This window comes from Eurytemora carolleeae, unplaced genomic scaffold, assembly GCF_000591075.1.
Source record: "Eurytemora carolleeae unplaced genomic scaffold, Eaff_2.0 scaffold57, whole genome shotgun sequence".
In the NCBI taxonomy this organism is placed as follows: Eukaryota; Metazoa; Arthropoda; class Copepoda; order Calanoida; family Temoridae; genus Eurytemora; species Eurytemora carolleeae.
In genome coordinates this window covers 257845-280197 of record NW_019396351.1, presented here as the reverse complement: position 1 = coordinate 280197, position 22353 = coordinate 257845, and the positions used below count along the sequence as shown (strand labels likewise).

Here is a 22353-nt window from a genome sequence, read left to right as displayed (position 1 = left end):
ATTTAAGATTCTTTGTGTTCCAGACTTTTCAATATGTCTCTCTCCCACCCGGTCCGACATTATTTTACAGATATTGTAAATATTCTATTTTTCCTACAAAGTGTCTGATTGTAATTTGAATTGTAAAAATGAGAGGTGGAGGTATTATACAATGGTTTATTAAACTTCAAAGCAGTTAAATCAAGTTAAATTCCGTCTAGACCGCGGCAAATCCTTTGTATAAGTTCTCACGCGCCTTCACAGTGCACTAAGTGCATTAATTGCATTTTTAAGTATTAAAAATGAACTTATGGAACCCGAGAGATTTAGGATAAAATTTAAAATATTTGAACGGATTGTGAAGGATCTGAGTCCGCGCGTTTTGACCATTATAAAGGATCTTGTATCCCTAGTTACATAAATCACTGTCAAACAGTTTGAATAATCTTGAAATCGATTTAATATTTCTTGGACTTAGATATTCCCTCCAAAGTAGACCCTTTACCATTATTTATTGATTTAAAGCTTTCTTTATATTGGAGAACTTAATATTAATAGATTTAATTTACCCTACAATCACAATTCATGTGTATTTCCTATTCTTACTATTATTCTTTTTATAACATTCATGTCATTATTATCCTTTCTGTCCTTCCTATTCTTCCTTTTTTACCTATCCTTTCTGTACTTCTATTCTTTATATTTTCATATCCTTCATATCCTTTTTATACTTCTATTCTTTATATTTTCATATCCTTCCTGTCCTTTCTATACTGCTATTCTTTATATTTTCATATCCTTCATATCCTTTTTATACTTCTATTCTTTATATTTTCATATCCTTCATATCCTTTTTATACTTCTATTCTTTATATTTTCATATCCTTCATATCCTTTCTATACTTCTATTCTTTATATTTTCATATCCTTCATATCCTTTCTATACTTCTATTCTTTATATTTTCATATCCTTCCTGTCCTTTCTATACTGCTATTCTTTATATTTTCACATCCTTCATTTCCTTTCTATACTTCTATTCTTTATATTTTCATATCCTTCCTATCCTTTCTATACTTCTATTCTTTATATTTTCATATCCTTCATATCCTTTCTATACTTCTATTGTTTATATTTTCATATCCTTCATATCCTTTCTCTTCTTCATATCCCTCTTATTTTCTTATCCTTTCTATCCTTTCTCTTCTTCCTATCCCTCTTATTTTTCATATCATTCCTATCCTTTCTCTTCTTCCTATCCCTCTTATTTTTTATATCATTCCAATCCTTTCTCTTCTTCCTATCCTTCTTATTTTTCATATCATTCCTATCCTTTCTCTTCTTCCTATCCCTCTTATTTTTCATATCATTCCAATCCTTTCTCTTCTTCCTATCCCTCTTCTGCCCCCTCCCTCCCTCATCCTCCTTCTCTATCCTCCTTCTATCCTCCTTTTCCCTCCCAATTCCCATCTATTGATCCAAGACTCCGTTTTTCCTTGCTGCAATCCCTGCCAACTTTGCATAAAGTATTTTCTGTAGCAATTTTTTCTTTTTTCAGAATATTCAAATTTATTTCATCTATGGCATAGATCATTTTCTGTAATCAAATATACCAGAATTGTTAACATTTAAAATATTAACCTCTTTTCCACAAATTCTTAAACATTTTCGTGTTTAGATTTGAAAGTAAGCGACTTTCCCTCTGAGGCCGAGAGTAACGACGGGCGCAGCTCAGGTGTGTATTTTTACTTTTTAAATTTCCCGCATTTGATTCGCTGAATTTTATTTTTGAAAATTTCTTTTTGAAAGACGACATTTATTTCGTGCATTTAGTTAAATTTTGTTTTTATTTATTAACATTATCCATAGTTGGTTGCGGAATAAGGATGGTTCCCAAGAAAAGGCTTTACATCAGTCACAGTATAGGAGACAGTGGAACCGAATCTTTTGAATGTGAATCAACAGGATCAGCGCATTCATCAACATCCGTCTCCTCTGTTCTAAATCCTACCCCGAGATCCTCTCTCAACGACGACCTTCCCCAGCCTCAGAACCTTTCGCTCAAGAAACCGGACAGAGAAAGCCGTGACAACGTAAATATATTCGACAGCCAGCCTAAATTGGAGCCAAAGGAGGAGACCTACGATCACAAGGACTTGAATCGTCCATACTGGGACGAACGGCTTGCCTATTCGTCCCTAACCTCCGGACTGATGTTAGAATCCCCAATAAAGATGTCCTCCAGCCCCCGACATAGTATGGATTCAGATCCATGCTCTCCCTGTCCTTCCCCCTACTTGATGTCCTACCAGTTCCAGGAGAAGGTTGAGGCGGAGCTGGCCAACCTTTACAAGAACGGGTTGGGTTTAAACTCCTCCGCTGACTCCGCGACTCCGATCAGTATCCGAAGCTTCTGTATTCAGGATGGGAACAATTACAGGTGCAAGGTTTGCAATAATGCGTATACCCATCCTTCAAACTTCCATCGACATTACGTCACTACGCATCTTCAGCGTAAATCCTATCCTTGCAATGTTTGTCATAAAAAATTTAATCGGAAAGACAACATGACGGCTCATCTCCGAGCTGTTCATGGTTGGGGAGGAACTGGATTAGGAACGGATTCCACCAACAATCCCTCCGATCTCCCGCCTCCGATTCAGGATAATCTTGCCCCACAAATCGTTATCTGATCCACATGGATGTTTTCACCAGTTCCAGTGCAATATACATTTATATAAAATCCTTCAATTTTTAACCAAAAACTTACAGAGCGATTAAAATTGTCAGATTTTTTTTCTAAAAGCCTATATGTATATTTATGCTCGGAGAGTCCAATAGAATTGTAAATATTTCTAGTAATTGAGCAGCAGTGCTCGGTACTTTTTTCAGTTACCATAAAAATTGCTCAACGCTTTAAAAAGACCTCACATTTTGTTACCTAACTTTTTTTATGTATTAATAGTAAAATTTTGATTTTTTTTCATTGTATGTAAAATAATGTTAAGATATGAAATATTGTCTTAAACCGGCTTAGACGAATCTCTATCCAGTTACCAGATTATTCACACGGTTACCAGAATATTGTAATCTAGTTACCAGACGATTTTACGTTACCAGAATATTGTAATCTAGTTACCAGACGGTGTTACGTTACCAGAATATTGTAATCTAGTTACCAGACGGTGTTACGTTACCAGAATATTGTAGTCCATCACTTCATTGTAGTTTATATCTTTGTAGTCAAAAATGTCACGGTGCTCCCTTTCTTATTGTATAGTTGTAGCTTTAAAGTCTTTTTTTTACAGTGCTAAACTGGCTTTATGTTTATCTTCTGTACAAAGTTATATTTCAACAAATTTTATATTCTTTATTTTCTTTCAAATTTCTAAAAATCTTCCTACTTAGAAATTTTTTGGCTCATTTTGAAAAATATCCAATATTTACTTTTCACCTTCTTTACATGCGTTTACTATTTACAAATGGCATTTTAATTTATACGAGAAAATACTTTAGTACTCAATTACTCAAGAACGTCTTTATAAGACTGTTTTCACATTTTATTTTTTATTTCAATTTTTTTGATTTTTAATCTTGCAGCTTGAAGCTTTCGTCTGATGAGTTTTACTGCTTTTTAAAGCTCTGTACATAGGCTTACTTCAGGGCATTCATTACCTAGCGTTAAACAAATTTATATTATTTTTCTAACTTTGATTTATAAATAATTGATCATATTTTTCTTGGTCGATTTGTATAAATTTTGGCATTCAACCTATTTGGTATTATATAAGGGCATTTTCAGACAAATTCACAGAATTAAGGCAGTTTGCATTTAAAGTTATTTTGTATTTATGTAAAAATATTTTTTTAAACAACAGTCCATGTCTTCCAACAGGCCAATAGAACATCACATGTTTGATACCTTAGTGCCTTAAATTGTACAAAGAATGTATTTTTATACTTTACATTTTATACTTTTGTAAATAATAAAATGATTAGCATGTATATTAGATTAGCATGTATATTAGATTTTAAACGTTTTCAGCAACGTCAAGTTGAAGAGAGAAAAAGATTAGCAGACATTGTTATAATTTTATCCTTCTTAGTTAGAACCTAACCTAATTCTATTCCTATCTATTGTTCTAATCTTTTCTATTCTTGTGCTTATCTCATCTATCCTTGTCCTAATCTCATCTATTCTTGTCCTTATCTCATCAATACTTGTCCTCATCTCATCTTTCCTTGTCCTAATCTCATCTATCCTTGTCCTAATCTCATCAATCCTAGCCTCATCTCATCTATCCTTTTCCCTAATCTCATCTATCCTGGTCCTAATATCATCTATTCTTGTTCTAATCTCATCTATCCTTGTCTTAATATCATGCATCCTTGTCCTAATCTCATTTATCTTTGTTCTATTCTCCTCTAGCCTTTCTTAAATTCATCTACCCTTGTCCTTATCTCATCTATCTTTGTCCTTAATTCATCTATCCTTGTCCTAATATCATCTATCCGTATCCTAATTTTATCTGCACCTGTCCTTATCTCATCTACCTTGTCCTAATCTCATATATGCTTTTCCTAATGTTATCTTTACTAGTCCTAATCTCATCTATCCTTGTCCTAATCTCCTCTTTCCTAGTCCTAATCTCATCTAACCGAATTCTATCTCATCTAACTTTGTTCTAATCTCATCTATCCTTTTCATTATCTCATCTATTATTTTCCTAATCTCTTTATCCTTGTCCTAATCTTATCTACCCTTGTCCTAATCTCGTCTATTATATATTATTGTCCTAATTTTAAATACTCCTTTCCTAGTCATATTTATCCTTGTCCTAATCTCTTTATCATTGTCCTAATCTCGTCTGTCGTTGTCATAAGCTCAATATCCTTGTCCTAATCTCTTATCCTTGTCCTAATCTCGTCTATCCTCGTAATAATCTCATCTACATTTTTCCTAATCTCATCTATCCTTGTCCTTGTCTCATATCCTTGTCCTAATCATATCTATCCTTGTCGTGTATCCGTATTTAATGAATTTGAGCCGCGGCTTAAATCTGCCAAAAACCGGTTTAAATTGAGCGCCGGCTAAAGTCTTGAAAAATTTAATACAACTTTAAGTGGAACCAACCATAATTGAGCCGCGGCTTAGATTTAAGCCTCTGATCGTTTAAATATCCTTGTCCTAATCGCGTCTATCTTTGTCCTAATCATATTTATCCTTGTCCTGATCATATCTATCCTTGTCCTTCTTATCTATCCTTTTCCTCTTCGCTAGTGAATCAATAATAAATTTGCCTAATAGAATACATGCACCGGCTCTTCTTAAACTCTTATATATTTAGTTCCTCCTTCATCACTTCATAAAATTCAGAGATAATCCCTTTCAAAATCACGAAACCTGCCTTCTCTAATTTTACCCCGAAACCTCTCCAAATACTCGGTAGAATTAAACTAGAAGTTTATCTCAACTGTTTAGGAAGTAAAACCTTCCTTTTCTAACTAAGTATCCCAGCTTCCGACTAGTTAGTGTCGGGTTAAGAATGGAAAGAAGTTTAAATTATGACTGGTTTGGTCACCATTCAACCATAAGGTCTGTCATTGATGGAGAATATGGGTGGGGGGGGGGGGGGTTTTTCTTTTAATAACTTTTATAAGAAATTTATAATTTAAACAAAATAGGTTTATGTATTAAAATATTGAAAAAGGTTAGTGCTACTGTTAAAATCCAAAATTCTATAAAGTCAATTTTCCCCGCTTGAAAAAAGGAATTGAGTCTATGCAACAATTCCGAATTTTTTTAATCCTATATCCCTACAATCAGATGATATAAACCTTTTACATTTAAAACTTAATTTGTTTTATCCAACAGAATTCACAGTTTGAAATAATTAATATCTACGACATTTGGTTGTAAAGATATAGGGATAACATCAGAGTTTGTGGCAAAGACTGAATTCTTTTTAATACACTTAAATACTTAAATACACTTTTAAAAAAAACAAATTTTGAATTAGAAACACTATTAAGTCTATCTTATATCGCTCAAAGATGGTTTAAAAAGAATTGAAATGGAATCGCGCTCAGGATCAACTTTGAGCCACGAAGATTCCTAACTTTAAAAATAATGTGCATTTTCGAAAAATGGAAAATTTTCCTATGTACAATTAATTCTACGTAGAAATAATCCTTACCATTTGTTGTGTTCCAAGTTTATGTGATTGTGTGATAAAAATAAAAGATTTATTTTGATGAAAATAATGAATTTCAAGTATATGAAGACAGGCACAATATATTAAAACTCAGGATAACGCTGACTAAGTATAATTGGGTTTACAGCTCGGTTATAAAACAGAAAACAAATTTTAAATCAATTTTATTTTTCTCACTTTCAACAGAAACCAACAGATAAAAACCTATTTAAGCAGGATAGCAGTTCATAAAAAGGGGTTAAAGGAATTGAGTTTTTTTTCACAAACTATGATTTTCTAATCTCTATATCTTTGTAATCCAATGCCGTAGACCTTAGATATTTCAAACTATGAATTCTGTTAGATGAAAAAATCTAAGTTTGAAATATCAACGGTTTACACCATCAGGTGGAAAAAATATAGGTATTAGAAAATCAGAGTTTGTTACAACGACTCAATTCCTTTAAATGCAGTTTTCCAAAGTACATTTTCTGAAGCGTGATTTAAAAACCACTTTCCTTTCCCTTTGAAAATGGTTTTTATGTTTGGAAAAACTACCTGACATTAATTTAGAAATGAGAGGATAGATTTTCTTTATCTTTTCCAATTCCTAGTTCTACCCTTTATTTTATATCCTTTTCTTTTTTGTTACCTTATAATACCTTTTTTTCCTATTTTGTTCTCTTTTAGGTTTTGTTTTCTTTTTTGTTTTTTGTTACCTTAATACCTTTTTCCTATTTTGTTCTCTTTTAGGTTTTGTTTTCCTTTATTGTTTTTTGTTACCTTAATACCTTTTTTCCTAATTTGATCTCTTTTAGGTTTTGTTTTCTTTTTTTTGTTACCTTAATACCTTTTTTCCTATTTTGATCTCTTTTAGGCTTTTTTTTATTTGTTGCCTTAATACCTTTTTTCCTATTTTGATCTCTTTTAGGTTTTGTTTTGTTTTTATTTTTTGTTTCATTATATTATTTTGATTCCTTTTCCTATTTTAACCTATTTTCTTTTTTCTGTATTGTTTTCATTTTAGCAAAGTGGATCAAGGGTCTTGTTTTACTATTAAACCAACTATAAGCCAAAAGTTTAAATAAATGTAATCATAATTTTTTCTATCTGAGTTGGTTTGTTATAGTTCGACAATATTCATTAATCTTTGAAAATAAAACTTAAAAAAAAAAATAATATTAGGGAGAGTTTGCTGAAAAATCGATCGTTTTTTTCTTTTTTACCTGTCTCAATGGAAGTAAATCTAAGAAAAGTTTTTTTGTTTATATTACCTGTGACAAGTTTGAATAGAGATTGCACAGGTTCAGTCCCCCCGTCCTTACGGCTCTTGTTTACATTCTTTGTTATTGTTCTGATAAAACTAGCTCATGAGTTTTCCTTGTCTGTACCGTACAACACAAACAGTGTACTGTGTAGGCTCCATATGAAAAGTTACATACATTTCTAAGACTGGGTTAACTTTGAAGTGTCGTAACTTCTTGGACTTTGATTTTACCTCACTAGCTCATTGACACTGTTATGTAGTCCTGGTAACATTTTAAAACTTAAACATTTTTTTTTTAGCTTTAGCACTCCTTTATGCCGAGTCAATTAGCGCCTGATACAATCAGGGTTCAGTCACGTGTTTGTTGTCTATTCTGAACCAATAGAAATAGTATGGCGGTAACATCTATCCTTCTATCTATTTCATCATCCAATAAGAGATAAATCCTTATATCGGCGCTATAACAGTTAATGGAAATATTTACTTCTATTGCAACTATAGTGTTAGTTTGAAGGAGGACAGACTTGAAGGAACAGAAATGTTGCCAATCTAATAATCTAATAATCTATAATCTAACTATAATGATATAAGGTCTCTAATCAGTTTATAATCTAACTATAATGATATAAGGTCTCTAATCAGTTTATAATCTAACTATAATGATATGAGGTCTCTAATCAGTTTAAAATCTAACTATAATGATATAAGGTCTCTAATCACAATTTCAAGCTTTGATTTCATGCAAAGTGGGCAATGCCTTATTCACAACGGTACCCTTGACATCTTATATCTGAGTAATACTGTGCAAGATATTGTCTAGGTTTTAAAGCGTTTAATTCTGATAATTCCTGTATGTTTTCATGCAGTAGAAAGGCGTAAGTATCTTTTGTAAAGAAACCACATTTAAAAATAGTCAGTTTTTCAAATTATTAACAATTAAATCTTATTCATACCTGATCAGACAATACTTTAAGGGTACCGTTGTAAATTGGGCATTACTATCTTTGCATGAATACTTACGTAGCCATACAATACAAATCTTCATTAATCCTGAAAAAACTTTTTAGTTTTCTGATTTAAAATACATCAATACAATTATTTTTGCGGAACAAACTGCAGTTGTTTGTGCAATGAAGTTTAACAACTTTAGCTGCAGCTTCTCCAACGTAGACTCAAGGGTGTAAACAGAGGGGGGGGCAAGAGAAAGTGACCTCTTCTACCCTTTTTGAAGCTTATTACTTATCAACTTATTATTTTGGAATTTGTATCTTGAAATTTTTATTTAAATCTTTTTAATTTTTAAATGCAGGATAGAAGAAAATGGCTAAAAACTATTTTTTTTAAATTGCATGAACAGTTTTTGTTACTCTGTTTCAACTTTCCATCAAGCTATATTTTTAATTTTTATTCTATTTTCAGGTTTGTTAAAATCTCCTCCTGTAAAAACTAAAGAAGAGAAGGGATCCAAAAACTCCCGGTCCAACCGACCTAATCCCTCCCCCTCGGGAACCCGGGGAAACCTCTCCTCACAACCGGGTCCGGATTCGGAAAGTTTGTCTGATATGTCAGTCCGAGGATTAGATCTTCTTAAATATGCTCAGATATCTCCTGACGGCTCCTATCGCTGTCTCGAGTGCGAGAAAATGCAGATTGTGAAAAGTTTCAAAAATAAATATAGTTTTCAGCGGCATGCGTTCCTCTACCATGAGGGGAAACAGCGGAAAGTATTTCCGTGTCCGGTCTGCTTAAAGGAATTCTCCAGACCTGACAAGATGAAGCAACATCTAAAACAAGTTCATGATTGTATAATTCCTAAATCTGAGGCGACACCTCCCCCAGCACATTTCCTCATCAACCCGTACTTAACCCTAGAGGATCATACTGTCATGGAAGCTAAGGTTACTGAATCTGGAAACGAGATGTTTAAGTTGATGAGTAGACTGGTCGGACAGGGACATCTAAATAGTACAGGAGGACAGGGAGCCAGCTGATCAATGCAAACCTATGTTTAATCTCAACAGTTTATATATATATAAACACTTCACAGTTGAGCTATTGTAAAGGGTAGAATATCTACAGTCCGGTGATGATAATTGTCAGTTCTTGTAACTTTTCCGACCGATGTATCTTCAGTCATATGTAATTTGGTGATTTGTAATTTTTCCGGTGATTTAAATTCTTTTTCTTCCCCCTTTTCTTCTCTGGTGATGTTTTTTTTTTGAAAATATTTTCAAATTCCCGGTGAGCAAACTTTTTAAATTGTGATTATTATATTCAACCCGATTTTTGTATTTTAAATGTAAATCTATGGAATTTGTGTTAGAATTGTTTTTACTGAATGAATTTTTACAAAATGCAAAATGGTCCCCGACTGATTTTAGACCAGTTTTTGCGTTTTAACACTTTTAATGGAAACATAACATTTTATAGTTAAAAAGTCAGTTTTAGTTATCGTTCAATGTACATACTAATTCAATCAAAATTCTAACTTATCTATAAAATCTTTAAAAAACAAAACAAAAATAAATCAGACTGATTGGTACCTAACTAATTATTCTTAAATCAATTGTCTTAAAATCTGTTTCTCTGTTAAATCCAGTATTTATGTACTGTACTGTATTCAGCGTTATGAATCTATGTACTGTGATCTAGGTTATAAAAGTAAGTGTACATGAAAGTAGGAACACACGGATATAATTTGCTTATTTGATCATTATTTGCAGCAACAAAACAAAATCCCCCCCTTCCCCTTCTCATAAAAAACATCCAATTTTTCTCATCTCAGAGAGTAAAAATAACTATTAAAAGTAAAACGTGAGAGAAAACAAGCAAAAATGCAAAATCATCAGTTTTTTATGTTTATTACTGATGATCACACCCTTTTACTTTGAAAATCCGGATTCATGGGTTTATATTGCAAAAATACTTATTCACTTTCATCATTTTTCAGAATTTTTTTAATCTTGGTTTTTCTTCTTTTTGTTTGTTAAAATGTGTGAGCAAAGATGAATGTACAAATCTGTTAAAATTTGATCAAAGAAATGACGATTGAGCAAAAAACGTGAAAGTAGTTTTCCGCACTAAAAACATATTTTACTCTAATCAAATGTTGATTTAATCCTATCGTAGATTTATAAATACAAACTGCCAAAAACATGTTTGCGAAACCTAAGTTTGAAAGGCATTATAACACACTATTAAACCACACTATTGACTCATGTTTTCGCAAAATTTATCAGAAAAGTTTGGATTTGTTTTGACGTTGCTTTTGTAGCAGAAATTTAGTCATTTATATGTCAGATGTTTCCCGGTGATTATGTTTTAATTTCAGAGATTTTTTATCATTAAAAATTTGAAAATTATATATTAAAAGAATTATAAATGTTGTGATATATATATATTGAAGAAGATATATAAGATTATAAATTTATAAATAAAATCGTAATCTCAACTAAAAAATCATCAGTTGTTACTTATATTATTAAAAAATAAGGTTTTTCGTACTTTAATTAAACCTGAAAACAATTTTTTTTTCCTTGACTAGGTCGAAAAAAAAATCCGAATATCACGGTTCACTTTTTATCATTATTATTCCAAAATTAATTTTTAGTTGAGATTCCTGGCTAAAGAAATTGAGTCTTTGCCACAAACTCAAATTATCTAATTTCTATGTCTTGGCAAACTGATGATGCAAAGCTTTAAAATTTTCAAACTCTTACAAAATACATAGTTTAAAATATCTAAGGTCTATGACATTGGGCTGCAAAGATATGGGAATTAAAAAATCAGAGTTTGTGTCAAGGACTCATTCCCTCTCTATGTGTTGTTATTCACAGACTGCAGGTATTAATATTTTAAATGTTATGGTTTAAACGTAAAGAATTTCCTAGTTATGAGGATTAGGTTTAAGAAAATTTAACGAATTTATCCAAATATTAAATTTTTATTTTCTTTAAAGGGACAGAAGACGTAATTTTAATAAAACCTTTAAGAGGGTCACTCATATTCACAATATTATACTTTCGTATCTCGTCTGAGAAAAAATTAAGAAGAAATCTTAGATTTTTATATCTGAGCATTGATAATTTTAAATTGTTGTTTACTCACAATGATTAGAGGATTTCTGCAATTGAAACAGAAAAGGAAATATGCAGACTTCAACACTTTTAAAGATAAATAATTAAAAAATCAATTTAACTTCAAAAAAATCATTCAGATATTACAACCTATAGTCATCGATTATCTTTCGCCACATTTGTATATGTTTATATTTTATAATATTTTATTTTTTTAGAAAACGTTTTCAACGGATTTCGAAAATTGTGAGTGGTGTGCGGCATTCTTAGATAGTTGCAAGCGACAAGAGAAATAAACAAATTAATTTTAAAATATTATAAAATATAAACTATATACAAATGTGGCGAAAGATAATCGATGACTATAGGTTGTAATATCTGAATGATTTCTTTGAAATTAAATTGATTTTTTACGGTCTATGTTGTATGTTGCAATTTTCTCAATTTGTATGGCCGCTAAGTTATTCGGTATGAGACGTCTTTAACAATTTTCTCCTTATAGACGCAACAGATATAAGTAAGATTAGTAGCGATCAAAAGCGCTTTTTTATCGCATGAAGCCTATACCCCCTTTCATTTTTCGCGAACACTCCCTTTAAAACTTCGTCTAAAGTCCTTCAAGACTTGTATTTGATTCTAAAATGATATATGTATTCAGAGTATGTTCTTTCAGTCAAAACAATTGTTTTGACAAACTTATTTTTTCCCAGATTTTCTTTTAAATAGGAAATTCTTTAGTTTCTGCACTCATCATGCTGTGTTGGCATTATTCGGCAATTACTTTCTTTCGAAAAAAATCTACAAGTTTAAAAATGGCGTAATTGTTTAGTTGTTATCAATTATTAACATAAATTTAACAGTAGTTTTTGTTTAATATATTATTTAACAATTTATATTGACGTCAAAATTATTTTTGAAAATAAAACAATTATACCCTCAGTTTTAATTCATAGAATTAAAGAATTTGAAAAAATAATTTCAATAAAGGCACCCCCCCCCCCCCCCCCCCTTCATTCTTCTTTACTTTTAGCACATTTTATATGTTCTTCTATATCTTCAAATTGACGAGTTATAAACTATTTCATCTTCGTTCAATAATTAATTATATTTAAATTGTAAAAAATATATATAAAGAGAGTAAAGTAAATCTAATAAATATCTATATATCCCAACTAGACTTTGAATAAACAATTGATAAATTTTAATTTTAATTTTGAAGTAGTTTTTCTGAACAGTCAGACGTGCTCTAACTCGACCCAACAGGTCGACCTCGTGTGATATTTCAAAATAATGGTTAATCCTTGCAAAGGACTCAAGAAACCAAGGTCAGGAGTGCTCATGAGGAATTCACGGATATTCTCTGTTTGTCTGTCTGTCTATTTATTTGAATGTGCGAACATAACTCATAAACCCCTCAACCAATTTGCCTCAAATTTTGGATGGGTGGAAATTTAGGTAAATTCCTCCTTCCCTTGATTTTTGGCTTTGAGAGAAGACTGTGTTCTGAACTACTGATGTTTTGTAGGATAATCCATTGTTTTGGAAAACTTTCGCAAGTGTATAGTTTTGAAGAAGCAATGAAAAATTTTCTTCTTTTTTGGAAGATTTTTATCTATTTCTTAATGAAATTAACAAAAAACACCGTGTACAATGGTTAACGGGGTCAGAACCCGTCTTTACACCAATCTAAACACACACCCAAAATATACATTTTTGAAATAGTCAAAATCATGCTTAAAATATTTAAGATAAAAAATTTAAAATTAAAGATCATAGAATTTTTGGCGACATGTAAATATTTATTTCATAATCTTAATTTTATTTTCAAAAAACGTTAGTTAGCTGTGGTCATAGAATCAACTTTTTTATTGAATTTACATTTTTCACAATTTCTGAAATTATAAAATTTTGAAACATTTTAGGGGTACTTTTTTGGGGCGCCTAGATATGTATGTATATGGATTAAAAGATCAGAGCTAGTTGTGGCAAGAACTCAGTTTCTTTAAATGTAATTGGAATGACGTCAGTCAAGATATGACATATTTTAATGAAAAAACGTTACAAGAAGCGCAGTGTATCCTAGGTACTTGACTATATTTAAATGAATGCGAAACTGAAAGCTCACTGACAAACTAAGCAAGAAATCTAAATCAATAAAGAAATAGTCTTTCCCATACACCATGATTTTCTAATATATCTTACTAGGCTTTTAATTGTCGCTTTATCTGTGAGCATCTTCTCTTTGTACAGTATAAAACAAAAACAAAAAAAGTTTGCGGATTTCATAATATTTTTTCGCGTTTTCAAATATTTACAAATTAAAAAACTTTAAAATTCAAATTTTTAAAATTTTTATCATTCATAAACCTTCCCTGGGGTCACTTGAGGTCCCACACAAAATTTGGGCTCGATCTGTTCAGCCGTTTTGACGTTTATTGGATACAAACAAACAGACATCCAGACAATCTAAATTTATATATAGATATTTTTGCAACTTAATGTCTTTTACCTTAGATATTGTAAACTTTGAGTTTGAAATTACTTAGATATAAAGATTCACAAATTTGTGTTTCTGGCAAAAACTCAATTCCCTTACCAACGTTGTCCCAAGTAGAATTTATATAAAAATATAAAAGGTTTACAAAGAAATAAGGATTAAATGTTAAGATTCTGGCGGGTGTTTTCCTTTTTTATAAATCTGTAATTTGTATACATTTGTTATTTAAAAATTCAAATATTTTACACTTTTTATAGTTTCGCATACCGTGGTCACTAGAAAACAGGGGACTGACTGTTTTAAACTTTTTATTTTAATCATCGTTACTATGAAACTGTAGTTCTTATAAATGATCATTTTCGGAAAATGTTTAGGGCACATTTTTAGAAATAAATCAGTGAAACAATAAATTGATTCTTTGCTTTCATAAGTATTATAAAGACATAAGAAGACGACAATCATTTTACTGTTTTCCATGCTTATTATACTGTAAACTTGAAAAGTTGGCTGGTTGAATATTTTGGGAAATGACCATCGGAGGACAAAAATGTAGATTTTTTTTCCTTGATTCACTCAATGAAGAAAGCATAAGTTAAACGGACTTCAAACGTAAATTAAAATGATTTTATCTGATCAATAATGTGGAAGATATTTTCGATTTTCGAGGTTTAAAAGTATTCAATTCTGATAATTTATTTATGTGTTTTTTTTATGCATCAGAAGTGCGCAAATCAATTTTGAAGAGAAACCACAATTGAAAATAATTTCACCCCTAATGAAAATAAATGTCAAAAACTTCATGCAAGTCTTTTTCGTTGCTCAGTACTTCTTTAACATAAAAACAAGATCTATAAGTAGTTCTTTAATATAAAAACAAGATCTATTAGTAGTTTTTTCACATAAAAACAAGATCTCGAAAAATTCGAAATAAACTCCTTCTTTGATAGAGCATTTTGTTATGAAATTAATTAAAACCTAAAAATTTAGCATCAATCTTTTCATTTAAGACCATTTTTTTTTCTACAATCATCACACCATGAATTGTTACAAATACTCAATTCCCTTCCTATTCTATCCTATTCTATCCTATTCTATCCTATTCTATCCTATTCTATCCTATTCTATCCTATTCTATCCTATTCTATCCTATTCTATCCTATTCTTTCCTATTCTATCTTCGAATATAAAAATAATTTGAAGAGTTCGGGTGTCTTAACATAATACTTGTACAATGTACAATTTACATAAAATTAATTTCAATGTTGATTTAAATTTAAGTTAAAAAGCCTCGTTTATTTAAACTAAACTATTAACCTTCAAACTATGTCGATCGTATACATGATAACTTGAAAAGGTAAAATAAAACCGAAAAGAATTTAGTTCTTTCCACAAACTCTGATTTATAATCCCTATATCTTTGTAACCCAATCATGCACAGGGAGTTAGCAAATTTGAGTTTTTGGCAAAGACTCAATTTCTTTCTACAAAACAACATTATCATCCCTAGCCTAAGTACAATGAGAAAAAGAAAACTGGAATCGAAAGACGACTTTAAGACTTATGTCTTAACTTTAAACAGTTCAATTAACATAAGATACTTCAATTGTGCAGTGTACACAGACCCATTAAACTTAATGTGGCCATTTTAAGCTTCTGTTAAAACTATTTGCTTTGTAACAACATAAAATTACACTTACAGAGAGTGTTTGTGAAAAAAATAAAGAAGTGGGTAGACTGAATCCTAAAAAATGTCGGATTTTATCGCTACTAATTTAATTTCTATCTGTTGCGCATTAATTTTAAAACTTTTTTAGAGGTAAACTTTAACAGAATACAGATTGGAAGTTTTGTTAAAGTTTAAAAAAACAAAAAGGATTAACATCCCTTCACCTGTATTTGCCAAAAAGACGATTGGAATCAAAACTTTTCCGATAAAATAGTCTTAAAAAAGTTTTATCGAAAAAACGACATTTTTATCCTGACAAGACCAGTTTCGTGGATTTTACTATTTCTATCCCTAATTTCGTCTGGAATAAAAAAACTAAAATTTAAACCACAAACAAACAAAAATAAAATTGTTATTAATTATAAGACAACGTCAGTCCGGCCACCATACATTGGTGCGTTTAAAGTATCAATTTGAGACGATTTTTTTTATTGTCTACCAATATTTTTTGTATGCGTCTCAAAGCGAAAAAAGATAAACTCTGAATGGTTTTTGAATCTTATATTTTTTAAGGTTAGTTTTTGCTATTTTGAACACTATATTCATATTAGATAACGTAGAAAATTTATTGGTTTTAAACGGAGGCGTTTTCAGGGGGGGGGCTATGGGGGCTAAGCCCCCCTGGACCAGTAATATCTATTGATTTTGGGGGGTTTTCAGGCCCCAACGGGTGCTGAGCCCCCCCCCTGGTTAGAGAAAAAAAATTAAGCCCTCCTTGGACAAATTCCTGAATACGCCCCTGGTTTTAAATTTAATTCTATTTTTAATCATCAACTATTGCTTCCAATTCTGTTATGTAAAAAGAGGATTAATATTAAAAAGAACTTATGTTGTTATCGTGCTTGCATGAAAACTTTATTTCTGAGTACTGCAGGCTTATTTGGAAAGCTTTGAAAGGTATTTAAGAACAAAAAAAAAACGTTGAATGACTTGAAAGCTTTCAAAAGGTACACCATATTACGGAGAGATTACAAATATATAGGCATTTGCCAATTTTGATTTGCAAAGAAACTGAGTTATTGCAAAACTATGATTTTCTAATCGCTATATATTTGCAACCTGATGGTGTAAACAGTTAATATATTTCCAACTTAGTTATTTAATATAGCAGAATTCATAGTTTTAAATATCAAAGGCCTACTGCACAACTATTTAAGGATTATAAAATCAGAGTTTGTAGCGAAAACATTTTGTCATCAGCTAACTATTAAATTAATTAATTAAATAATTAATTAATTTTTTAATTAATTAATTGAATGATTAATTAATTGAATAATTGAATAATTAATTATTTTTGTCATCAGCTAACTATTAAATTAATTAATTAAATAATTAATTAATTTTTTAATTAATTAATTGAATGATTAATTAATTGAATAATTGAATAATTAATTATTTTTGTCATCAGCTAACTATCAAAGACCTAAGACGATCTTTAAGTCGCTTTCAATTATTCATGCTCATTGTTCATTTGGAAAAATATAGAAATTGCAAAATATTTAAAGTAATTTTAATTTTTTTCCAGGTGTGTCCCTTCCATTTCTTCCTCCTCTTCACAGAGATCCAGACTCAATCCATATCCTTGATCCTGTTTCTATAAACAGAGCCGCAGCAGTTAAATCCAAACATGGCGGCGCCCACGAGGAGCAAACCATACCAAACCAAAGTATTAAACTAGAGCCTGGTGTCACACAACCTCTTCCGTCATACGCCAAGCCGCTCAAGCTAGAAATTCAAGATAGCTATGTAGATTCAGGTCAGAACCTAACTAAAACTAAACATTTGTGAATTTTTTTAAGTAACAAATAATTGAAGGTTTGGAATTATGAAATTCGATTTTAATCTAAAAAAGACTTTACTTTAGCTTGACGTTCCCCCCTTCAGCCCGGGCCCCTTATGCATAAGGATCGAGAAAAACATTAAATCCATAGATTAATAACAATACAGATAGAACACTACATTTAGGGGTTTTACGTTCACAATAACCCTAAGGCAAATGCCCAGACGACATTTAGTGTTACATCTGTATTGTTGTTAATCTCTCTCTTAAAACTAAAATAACTTTCAGTTTTACAGTTTGTAAAAACTGTTTAAAACTAACTATTAAGATCTTAATAAAAAAAAAACTTTTAAAGAAGTACGAGAGTCTTTTTGATTTAATCCAGGATTAAAGAAGTACGAGAGTCTTTTTGATTTAATCCAGGATTTTGGAATATTTAAATTTTTTCAAACTGGGTTTTCTAATCTAATGATAACCGGGCTGAAAACTTAAGAATTGTGGCTATCAAGATCAATGCTCTATCTTTATTCTTTTTGTTAATTTCAAGATGTATTTAATTTTAAATTTGTATCAACAAAAATCTATGTATTGTAACGCAACCAATCCAGTGGGGTTTGGAGAAACCGGAACAGCCAATCAGAAAAACCGGCAAATTTTGCGCGCCATTTAATGAGTGGACTCTCAGTCTCATTGGTCAAACTATTTCCGGATATCCAAAATAAGAGAACAAGAGCGGTTTAAGAAAGAAACTAAAAGTGTCCACATTTGATGTTCAGATTAAGCAATCAGGATTAAAGATTTCCAATTCTAAAGTTTTCAGAACTCCGGTTAAGTAGTTTGTATCATATGAGATCGACCGAAAAAATTCAAAGAATGCACAAAACCTTTATATGAGGAACAATGGCGAAGATCTTGTCGGTTTTCTAACTAAAATAGAAAACATTTGGCCATTTTCTAACGTGTTTAAAGGGAGTGTTCGCGAAAAATGAAAGGGGGCTTACGGCGATAAATAATTGCTTCTGATCGCTGCTAATCTTACTTCTATCTGTTGCGTCTAAATGGAGAAAATTGTTAAAAACGTCTCATACCGAAGAACGAAGCGTTCATACAAATTGAGGAAGTTGGAACATAGGACTGGGATCGTAAAAAATCAAATTAAAATCAAACAAATAATTTAGATATTAACCTATAGTCATCGATTATTTTTCGACGCATTTGTATGTAGTTGATATTTCATAATATTTTTTATTTTGTGTTTTTTTAAATTAATATTTCGCTTACAACTTGTTTTCACGACCGGCGCATTCCCGGAAAATATGGAAAAGGTCGTCTTCATTATCTTTTTTAAGAGATTTTTTTGGCCCCAGGACATGATCGGGTTGTTACGGTCAAATCTCGGAATTTTTTCTATTGCGAAAGTTTGGTGTTGTCTGGATCTTTATGTTTATCTACCAGGGGTTGTAATCTGGCAGCACATTCATCCATTCACACTTCATTCATTCTGAGAAGAGGGTTGACAAGATTCCAGCTGCCTAAGATTCTTCTTAGGCCTGAGAATATAGAGTGCAGGAATCCTTCTGATATACTGGAATGAGGCCCGGGTGCCATACTGATAGAAAACATCACACTCATTGCTCCCTAACATCTGTAAGCCCGGATTTGATAACCCCAGGTACCTATAGCTGGCAACCATAGACTCTCCCTGCTTGTCCACCATTCCTCTCTTCATCATCATTCACTTGGATCAATCCCACTTGAAGCTTCTTTCTTGTTAAGTAGAAAGCACGCACCCTTTCGCTGCGAGAGTTGTTGACAGCCGCCCCTCTGTCCTCCTACATCCGTCAGGTGGTCATAACTGCTTAACCAGATGTCAGCTTCAAATGTTTATGAAACCACAGGTTTGTGTGGAGTACGGGAATCGAACCCGTGAACACCAGTCTAGACACCAATCCAGTTACTGGCTGTGGACAAGTGTGCTTCAGTGATCTAATGAGAACTGGTGTCACACACTAGCCACTAAACCCCTCTTAATTACATTATCAAAATCCTCGAAACAGTAATGAATGTTTTCAAAAGTCACTCTCAAGTCATAGAAAGTAAAAAAATATTATGAAATATCAACTATATACGAATGCGTCGAAAAATAATCGATGACTATAAGTTGTAAGCTCTGAATGCTTTGTTTGGAATTAAACTGATTTTGTTACGATCCGAGTCGTATGTGGCAACTTTCTGAATTTGTAAGGAATCTAATTCTTCGGTATGAGACGGTTTTCAACAACAGATAGAAGAAAGATTATTTATCGCCGTAAGCCTATACCCCCTTTCATTTTTCGCGAACACTCCCTTCAAATGTTAGAAATCCGCTAATCGCATTCTTGTGATTAAAATCAAAGATTTTTCATTCTTAATTTCTTAGATTAAGATTAAAATTGTTTTATTTTCAATTTCAAAAGGATTTTAAGCATACTTTTAAGTGACCCTCCATGTAAAGATGGCAATGCCCGATTCCCAATTCCCTTGAAAGCTTTGTCTGATCAAGTATAAATATCAACGTTTATTGTTTTAAAAATTTTTACTGCATGTTTCTCTACAAAAAAGTGACTTGCGTATTTCCAATGCAGGAAAACATAGGAATTGTAAGAATTAAGCACGTTTAAACTTAGAAATACGAAAATATCTTCCACATTCAAGTATACCTTTAATTTTATTCATGGGCATTGCCATGGAAGATCACTAGAAATTGCGCTTACAGTCCCTTTAAACGCTTCTTTTCTGTTTCTGCTGAAAATTAAATTTTTGCAATCCCTAAAATGTTTTGGAATATTTCAGAAGGAGCTCTGATAATAGCAGATGAGAATAGTTCCTGCCTGGATTATACTGTAAACGAGGACGGATCTTGTTCATGTAAACTTTGCGGAGAATTGACTCAAAGTAGAACTCATTGGTACAGGCATAAATACAAGGTAAATACATTGGTACAGGCATAAATACAAGGTAAATACATTGGTATAGGCATAAATATAAGGTAAATAGATTAGTACAGGCATGAATACAAGGTAAATACATTGGTACAGGCATACATACAAGGTAAATACATTGGTACAGGCATAAATACAAGGTAAATACATTGGTAAAGGCATAAATACAAGATAAATACATTGGTACAGGCATAAATACAAGGTAAATACATTGGTACAGGCATAAATACAAGGTAAATACATTGGTACAGGCATAAATACAAGGTAAATACATTGGTACAGGCCTAAATACACGGTAAATACATTGGTACAGGCATGAATAAAGGTAAATACATCAATATATATTTAAACTATTTTAATATGTAATATATATATACATTAATATGAACCAGGGGTGCCCTGTATTATTTCTAAACTAGCTAATATTTTAAAATCTAATAGATATTTAATAAACTAAAAGTTGAAAATTGTTTAATCCTTGTTGAAGAATAGTTTTGTCTGAACAATTTCACTTTACTTGTTTTAAATACTTTAAAAGAATGAGGTGACCTGTGTCAAGATTATTGCAAATAATTCTGCAGTCTCATTCACAAACCTTTCTTGACATTTGACTGGTCTGATGGTTTGTATACAATAAACATTAATTTGATTTATTTAAAATTTTTCATTAAAATCAGACAAATTTGATAAATGTTTTAGTTTTCTGATGAACGGAGAAAAAAATCTCAATTTAATAATAGAAAAAGAGGCGCTAAGTGACCTAAAAACCTCGATTTAGATCCTATATTTTCCAGTAAAAAAAGTTTAGCTATATAATCCAATTTAAAAAAACTTTAAAAAAGAAGAATTGTTTAACAACATAATGGGATTATGAGAAATACTAAATGACTTCAATAATTTATTTTATATGGCCGATTCATTATTCTGAATCAGAAAGAATAATAGATATAAACCGCCCCAATCTCCTCATAAAATTATTCATAAAAGAAAAAAAGTTTATCATCTTATTAAATAAAATCTAGCCCAGACTCCAGATGTAGAAAATTCACCATAACCCTAAAAGTCCTGAATCTTCAAAATATAAAAAGAAATTTATTTCGACAAACACATTCGGAATAAAGAAATCTTGACAAAGGAAATTAGTCTTTACAAACTTAGATTTTTAAATCCATATATCTGCACAACCAGATGGTGTAAACCTTTGATATTGCAAACTTATATTATTGATCTAACAATTTACGACATTGGTTTACAAAAAATAGGGGTTAAAAAATCAGAGTTTGTGGCAAAGACTCAATTTCTTTGGGATCCTCTACATTTATTGAAATGTATAAGTATAAGTATATCGAGTTGTTTAATGATAAGCAATCAAGTAGATTTAAAGGTCATAATGTGTATTTCAACAGAATTGCACGAGTCTTTGACACACTCATCTAAGTTTGAAATATCAAAGGTTTACACCATCAGGTTTCAAAGATATATGGATTAGAAAATTTGAGTTTGAGACAAAGACTCAATTTCTTTTACAGCCAAAACATTTTAAAGTTTTTTGCGCATTAAAGTATCTTAATTTTCTTATTCTTAAATTTCGAGTTTTTCACTCAGAAAATTCAATGTTTTACATTCATTTCTGATTATTCAAATTCATCTCACAAATTCAAAAGCTGAATTTAAACATTCCCCAGAAAGATGTAAGACATTTTTCTCATTTGTATCTTATAATCAAATAAATGAAACCGAGATGGTTTTTATATTGCATCCAATTTAGAAACATTTGATCTAAAATACGCTCTCTTCTAACATTTGTAAAGAATATATCAAAGAAAATTTTAAATTGCGGAATCCCCCCCTCCCC

At 31.2% G+C, this 22353-nt stretch overlaps 1 protein-coding gene across 8 annotated transcripts in view; it reads left to right on the top strand.

Moving 5' to 3' along the window:
- Positions 1-22353, top strand: part of LOC111701538 (protein tramtrack, alpha isoform) — an 85288-nt gene that overhangs the window by 55427 nt on the left and 7508 nt on the right. For 5 of the 8 annotated variants that reach the window (XM_023472854.1, XM_023472855.1, XM_023472856.1 and 2 more), the window contains 2 exons: positions 1656-1712; positions 1847-3982. In XM_023472854.1, the coding sequence (XP_023328622.1) occupies positions 1656-1712; positions 1847-2670 (881 nt within the window). In that variant the 3' untranslated portion in view covers positions 2671-3982. Of the gene's footprint in view, positions 1-1655; positions 1713-1846; positions 3983-8857; positions 9951-17262; positions 17494-20349; positions 20484-22353 lie in introns of those variants that run through there. The other 3 variants (XM_023472861.1, XM_023472860.1, XM_023472862.1) reach the window with 2 other exon arrangements.